This window comes from Rhamphochromis longiceps, linkage group LG23 (genome assembly GCF_057381845.1).
Source record: "Rhamphochromis longiceps isolate RC_006_pf linkage group LG23, R_longiceps_female_GT1.1, whole genome shotgun sequence".
In the NCBI taxonomy this organism is placed as follows: Eukaryota; Metazoa; Chordata; class Actinopteri; order Cichliformes; family Cichlidae; genus Rhamphochromis; species Rhamphochromis longiceps.
In genome coordinates, this window is record NC_140578.1 from 10,678,564 (window position 1) to 10,686,114 (window position 7,551).

The following is a 7,551-nucleotide window of genomic DNA, read 5'->3' on the forward strand; positions in this document are numbered from 1 at the left end:
TTGCACTCTAACATACATGCATTTTCATTTATGCATTCCTACATTTTGCTCTCATTTACATGCATTCAAAATGCATTTAATCTTACAAATAATATATGTATGTAAGAAGAGAATGCATACATATCTGAAGAAAATATATGTATGCAAGAGAATAATGTATGTGAATGAAAGAGTATAGTGGAAACGGAAGGAGTTTAATGGAAACGGAAGGCTGGGTGTCTGTACCGCTGTGATTGGCTGAGAAGCACGCGCGGGTCACTTTCAAGTGTCTGACAGCATGGAGGGGGGAGAAGAAACTCGAGTTCTTCAGCAAGCTGTCGGGTTGTTAAGAAATATTTTATCATCTCCTGAAACGGTCACATCGTTGTCCTCGTCACTTGATCGAGATCGGACGGGCTCAACTGCACCCAGTGTTACCCACAGCACGGTGGAAAGTGAGATGAGGGAACTTTTTAGACCAGCTAACACCCGGGTATCTTCAACGAGTCAAGTAGCTACACGGAGTTCGACTGGAGTGGGGCAGTCTTTGCGATATCAGACCCAGAAACACTTTGGCAACTGGAACTGCAGATCAAGGAAAAGGTAAGAACAAAACAGTTTGCCACTTAACTATACAACTGCGAAATACAAAATACGAAATGTGCTTTGCTGATTTAGCAACGCACTTTGTTACCCTTATAATTTTTTATCCCTAGCTAATTTATTCAGCAGCATCCACATTAAAAACAGTAAAGACCGTGGCATTTATTTCAATATTAGTGGCTGTTTGTACTTGTGACCCGAGTGTAAGTTGATGCTTACTTTAAGATTATTTATATTAAATCTTCTTTATTAATGTGGGAGGTGGTAGCTACATTATTCACTGATGTAGCTACCACCTCCTGCTAAATAAAAGGTTGGGTTAATTTTCTTGTTGTTTTTGTTTAGTTTTGTATTTATTTATTCATTTATTTATTTATTTATTTTTTGGGGTAGAATTTTAATCTTGCTAGAAGACATCAATCCAACTCTGTGTTGTGAGTGGATCAATATCTGTACCACTGTAGAGGTAGATAAACATGGATGCCAAGTCATGCCTTCAGTCCAGTTTCTAAAGTGTATGAAATAAGAAAAAAAGAAATATGATCGGTGTCTTTTTTGTTCTTTAGTCAAAGTAAAAAGTAATAGCAAATGTTTCTTTGTATGCCTCTTTGTAGGCGTATTTCATTTTAAAGAGCAGTAAAATAAATCCTCATGCAGTTTATTTTTTGAGCTTTTGTGATTGAAGGGGCCGCACTGTAGTTGAACTGGAGCTCTTAGATTTTCTTTCATTGTACTATATATATATATATATATATATATATATATATATATATATATTATTTTTTATTTTTTTTTTATTCAAGCGTCAGTGAATTATAATGGTCAAACCCCAAAACATTTTCTATTTTACGTACATTTTCCATTTTTTTTCAAAGGCAATTTATAAGCATGCTATTACTTTATGCATTTTTTTTCTTTCAAATTATGTTTCTGTTATTTGTGTTTGCTATTATACTCAACTCTTACATGCACGAGCAACTTTAAACATATTCAAGTGGGCTAAATGGCTAGCTGCGATACTGTTTTTTTAATATAAACTGTGTAACATTTTATTTTATTTATAAAAGCTTAGCAACAGTTTAACGTGTAAGCTGGTCACTACCAAGTGACATTAGCAACTTTCTTAAGGAACTGATAGTGTCTAAGTATAGGTAAATAAAACAAAGGATACATAAATCTGAATATAGTTTCTGTTTTGTTTTATAGGGCCAAGACACATTATCATGATACTTTCAACAAAGTTGTCATCCTTCTTCCACGGCCATCAAGCAGTGTTGTTGTCAAGCATCGCACAAAACAACATTTACATGAACAAGGGCATATATTGAATGGATTTGAATTCCAAAAATCCTGGGACCAGAAAACTGTCTCTGAACAAATAAGGGACGCCTTTGGAGATAAACTTTCTATTGATGTAAGGTAGGTTGTGCTAGCAGTCGAAACCTAATACGACACAGCTTTTGTCAGTAGTCTTTTCGATATCTAGGCATTTCAAAGCTTTACATAACGATTTAAGTCAGAGAACAGGTAGACATGAATCAGTAAACTAAACTAAAAGAACCAAATCAGTTATCCTTTCTTGAACACTCCATTTTTGGCATACTTTTTTGACATTTGTATAAAGTTTACTTCTGTTACTACTGGTTTAAGTCTGATTCAAAGAGGAAAACAAGATTAGCTCTAAAAAAGTTATTGGAACATTTTTGCTGTTTTGGATTTTAAACATTTTACAACTTAACTGTTTTCCAGCCTGGAGTTTCTGATGGCTTGTGGCAACAGACTGATTGCGCCCAAACTGCGAGCAGGACAGGCGCTGGATGCAAATCTCATACATAAAATTTATAAATCGAGAGCCCTATACATCAGACCATCAAAACCAATTTTGGTACATTATTTGACTTTTAAATGAATCTACATAGCACTGTACAGTAATAATATGAAGACCAGAAATTGGTGCATAAACAACCTTTGAACTTTCTCATCTCTGTTCTTTTTAAACTTGCCTTTCACCTTTTGTAGTTGGATAGAATAGTACCAAGTTAATGTTCCTTTTTAAAAATGTTAATCCTAAGCTCTGGTATTGACTAAATTTACAGCTGCTCTGTTGGGCTGTTTGTGAATTATAGAACGTAAGACTACTGCTGTTCAGGAGATGTGTTACAATTTTGTCTGCCTAGTATGTCAAAGTAATTGTGAGAAAGATCTATTAACTCTTGAAATTTCTCACCCTATGGTAGCTGGGATAGGCTCCAACCACCCCACCTCTGATAAGAATAAGCAGAAGAGGTTGGATATATGGTATTTAATGTTCAAATTCAATATATGTGAATTATTATAATTATTATTTTATTTCTAAGGATGATATTACAAGCTACAGCAGTGAGGAAAACTGTGAAGAAAACCCTGTTTCATCAAGGCAGCTGCGCTCATCATCTTCAGACAGTTTTGCCAGTTCAACAGCTGCCTTCCAACCAATCTCTGCTCCAACGCAATCTCCTGCCTCATCAGTTTGTAATGGAACATTATTAACGGAAACTCCTGCCTTGACCCATGAAAGTAGTATCTCACACAAGTACAGCAGCGCTTCAACAAACATTTCCTTCAGCCAGTTACCAGTGTCTTCATTGGAAATCTACCCTTCCACTAGTCAGCCTTCTACCTCATCATCTGCATCTTTAAGTGATCCAGTTCTGGTCCTGACGTGCCGAAATACCTCAAGCTCACCCTACCAGACCAGGAATCCAGAGAATCATTGTTCAGCATTACCCTGTACATCAACACACAGTCAATCTGTAAACTACGATAACTACCTTTCAATCATGACTCCACTATCTGACATGTCTTCTGATGATGAGGAACTTAACCAGGCTATACTAGCAAGCCTGCAGAGCGAAAGGTTAGTTTCAAATACAAATGTTTTACAGTAGCCAATTAAACACACCATATTTGTTGCAATCCAATACTGTAACCAGTGTTGTGAAGGAGTGTAATCCATCCTCAGATATTTATATGCATATATGATATTTATATTTGCTGTTAACAAAACAGTTTTTTGAATAATGTCTACAGAGTCAAATGATAATGCTGTAATGCTGGCAAATTTTATTTTATTTGAAATAGGCAGCGAATTTTTAACAGCCTATCTGACAATGAAATGAAATTTACTTATTGTGCATTGAAACTATTTTTCTTTGCTCTAGTGCTTTCTAGTTCTCCAAAACATATAAACAATATAAAAAGCCACTGAGCAATATACTCCTTTGTACATTTTGCTTATGATTATGATAATTTCCTTTAGGGATTAATAAAGTATGCTGATTCTGATTTTGACAAAACTTTGTATGTCCTTGTAGCCCTTGTATGTGAATGTTTTTACTGATGTTCTTTTCAATATTTTTTCTTTTTTTTTTCTTTTCTTTTTTTTAATCCTACAGGACTTCAAGTTGTTTGGTATCAGCAAAAGATATTTTGGAGGAACTTTCTGCAAAAGTAAACCAACAGAAGAAATGCAAGTTCAACATTAATAGATCAACAGTCCTGGATGGAGCAATTAGAGGTTTTAAACGAGCAACATATGATCCATGCCACACAATTTCTGTCAGGTTTTCTGACGATATGGGAGTACCTGAAGAGGCTGTTGACTTGGGTGGACCAAGAAGAGAATTTCTAAGACTTCTGATCGAAGCTTTGTCCCTGTCTCCAATGTTTGAGGGTGAAGAAGGCAAAATGAACTTGGCGCTTGATAGTGCTGGTATGTATTGATTTTAGGCTGATATCCCTGGAGTAATGCAATAAAAAAATCATTTTTATGAAGTTCTTGTCAAGCGCTTTCATGCATCTATTGACATGTAATGTTTTTCATTATTTCTAGCCATGAGGGAGGACAGGTACTTCATTGCAGGCAGAGCCATTGCAGTAAGCCTTGTACATGGTGGTCCACCAGCAGGCTTTCTGTCCCCAACACTCTTCTCTTGCCTTGTTGATGGCCCAGATTTGGCTAAACCAGTTTTAGAAGATGTTGCCGATAGTGACCTGCGTGAAAAAATTAAAAGGGTAAAACTGATTTGTCAGTTGTTGGATAATGTTTTAGTATTGTGTGCATTTCGTTCTACTCCATGTATTAATTGGGGCCCATTAATTTTTTATTTTTTTATTTGAAGGTTAAAGAGTGTAAATCCTTTGAAGATCTGATAGTAGCAACTGAGCCACTTCAGGAATACTTAGCCAATGCTGGCTGCCTGAGGCCGCTACGGAGGCTGGAAGACAAGGATCTGCTTATACATGACATTATCATGTTCCAAGTAATACACAGAGTCCGTGGTCCATCTGAAAGGTATGTATGTATGTATTTATTGTTGTCCAATAAGTAACTCAAACCCATGCAGATTGCCTTGTATTCTGGGAATTTTGTGTGGCATTTCTTTATGTGTAGGTACACCATGCCTCCAAAGGTGACAGCATCACATGAAAAATGCAGATTTGGGACATACACTTTTGATGATGTGAATAATCTGAAGTAAAAATTATTGTATATATAAATTCATATGTTTTAGATTATACTTCTTGGATCCATTCATTTTTGATGTGATTTGTGATTTTAAAGGTAATTCTGATTATCATTTAGATTTCAGGATGGACTATGGACACTTGAGGTGCTGGACAAAATCCAAGCTCACCCAGAGAGTTTTCGCACCCTTCTATGCTGGTCACCTTCAGTGCTTACAGCTGACCTTCTTGACAGCCTCTTTACCATCTGCCTTTCTCCAGCTGAGAGCAATAAAAGGCATGCTGAAGCAGTTGTCATTAGTTTCTGGAGAGACTACCTAACAGATGCAGAAGGTAAATTTAGCGTTTTAAGCATTGTGTGTTCAATTTATAATGCAGTGCATCTTTTCATTGAATCAGTTAAAAGTAGAAATGCTTGCTGTGTTTTTTGTCTTTAATGCCATTTTTGACAGTATTGCTTTTCCTTTAGATCAAGACGGAACACAGAAGCTGGGGACAATTCTTGCCTTCGCCACTGGAGCCAACACTGTTCCACCAATTGGCTTCTCTCCACAACCGTCCATTGAATTTCTTCACCAAGAGCCTGATGCACAAACCATGTCTAAACTACCCATTGCAAACACGTGCATCAATTGTTTAAAGTTACCACTTCATACCTCTTACAAAGACTTTCAGGAGAATATGGACCTTGCATTAGGTAATACACATGGTTTTGGAATAGCTTAATTCCTGGTCAGGTTAGTATGCTAATCTGAGTTTTGCACTCAGTTAAATTAATGAGTGTCGACCATTAAGTAATTCTAAGGGTGGGGGTGGGGGGGTTGTTTTGAATATCATTGCATTTTCTTTCCCAGAAATCAAACAAATGTTCAAAATGTTCCACCTAAAACACCAATTAACACACTTGAGACCAAGCTGAATTTACTTTATGTTGCCATATTTCATATTTCACCCACCTATTTTGTGATTGGAGGCTCTGTTTTTGCATTGACCTTTTAACAAATGTTCATTTGCTTCAAGTCTTTTTGCTTGTTAGGGTACCATTCTACAAGTATACAATAGTTATATATACTAACATAATTCAATAATAATTTTTTCATTGCATTAATTTATGTGCATTGTGATTATTTTTGTTTTCTAGCTTTGTACTTGTTTGTTGCTTTTATTCTCTGGTGTTCTTCAATATTGTTTATCTGACACTTCTATTCTATTTGATCAGTGATCCATGTTTGATGTATTTACTGACTGTATTAATGTTAATGTTATCAGTTTGAGTCATCTTGTTCCAAGACAATACATCTGGTGATTGTGATGACCAAAAACCTCAATAAAATGTGGTTGCACAAATTTATTTTTTCTTTTAACAAGGTGTTTTAAAACAAAACATGGTTGTAAAATCTCAACACACTCACATAATACAACTCATAAATTCTTTAAAATTGTATACAAACCGTCAACATGCATGTAAAGGTTGATAGTAGCATTCTTGAAATTTAAAGCTGTGACTAAACTTCTAATAATACTGAACTAACAACAGTCTTGGCACTGTATTCTTTTTAAGCTGCACAACCACAATTACAGTAAATGAAATTTCTCCAGAGGCCTTATTGATATTTTAGGATTGTCTCTCAAGAAAACGAACAAGGTTGCAAAATAAATCTATACCGTTATTGCCATCATCTTCAAATGGATCAAAGGTCTGTTGAAGTGTAACCATCATGGTGTCACTGATGGAAATGTTAATTGATGGAACAACGATATTATTGTTTGTCTCCAGCTCTGGCAGTGGTCTGCATTCATCAATACCAAAGTCATTTTCACAAATACCATTCATATTTGGGTTATGTATTCCTGCATCGTTGATAATGCCCCTTTGCCACAGCTGAAGAGGGGTTTGCCCTCCTTGTGTTGAAAGTCCATGGTTATTCCACTGGTTCTGAAATTCTGTGGCAGCTCTTTGAATACGTGGCAAATATATATAATGAAGACAAAATAAATGGACCTCATTAAGTGAATCTAATACACCATGCTCCTCCATAAAATTGAAAAGATTAACAAAATGATATGAGACCACTCGATTTAATTTTTAATTAAATTTAATTTGTTCCACTTTTAACAGTAATACACAAAACTCTGGACTCGGACCTCTCTCTCCCACAGTCAACACAATACCCGTCATAATCACAAACAGAGAGCAACAGAATTATCATAAATCCAGTAACTCCAAAAACATTAATAACCTCCGGCCTCTTCAAAAATATCAACATCCATTCAACTCTATTGTCAATAATCCACCAGTCTCAATCAGTATGGCACTTTTAAATGTCCGCTCTCTGTCGAACAAGTCTTTTATTATTAATGATTTAATTTTAGATAATAAACTTGACTGTTTATTTTTAACTGAAACATGGCTGGGTTCGGATGCACCAGTTGTTCTCACTGAGGCCTCCCCACCAAATTTTA

General features: G+C 35.8%; 1 protein-coding gene across 1 annotated transcript; it reads left to right on the forward strand.

Annotated features, from left to right (window-relative positions):
• Positions 1-245: 245 nt before the first annotated feature.
• LOC146641333 (uncharacterized) lies at positions 246-5,814 on the forward strand. The gene is made up of 9 exons (XM_085398699.1): positions 246-582; positions 1,789-2,001; positions 2,332-2,467; positions 2,940-3,478; positions 4,017-4,333; positions 4,454-4,635; positions 4,743-4,915; positions 5,207-5,421; positions 5,558-5,814. Exons 1-9 carry the CDS (start codon positions 278-280, stop codon positions 5,812-5,814), a joined length of 2,337 nt encoding a protein of 778 aa, XP_085254825.1. The 5' UTR covers positions 246-277.
• Positions 5,815-7,551: the final 1,737 nt, after the last annotated feature.

What these genes read in the sequence shown, in the direction of transcription:
- LOC146641333 (XM_085398699.1), top strand. Translation starts at nt 278, where the DNA reads ATGGAGGGGGGAGAAGAAACTCGAGTTCTTCAGCAAGCTGTCGGGTTG. An exon ending in AACTGCAGATCAAGGAAAAG is followed by an intron (nt 583 to 1,788) that starts GTAAGAACAAAA and finishes TTTGTTTTATAG; the next exon opens with GGCCAAGACACATTATCATG. An exon ending in GACCATCAAAACCAATTTTG is followed by an intron (nt 2,468 to 2,939) that starts GTACATTATTTG and finishes TTTATTTCTAAG; the next exon opens with GATGATATTACAAGCTACAG.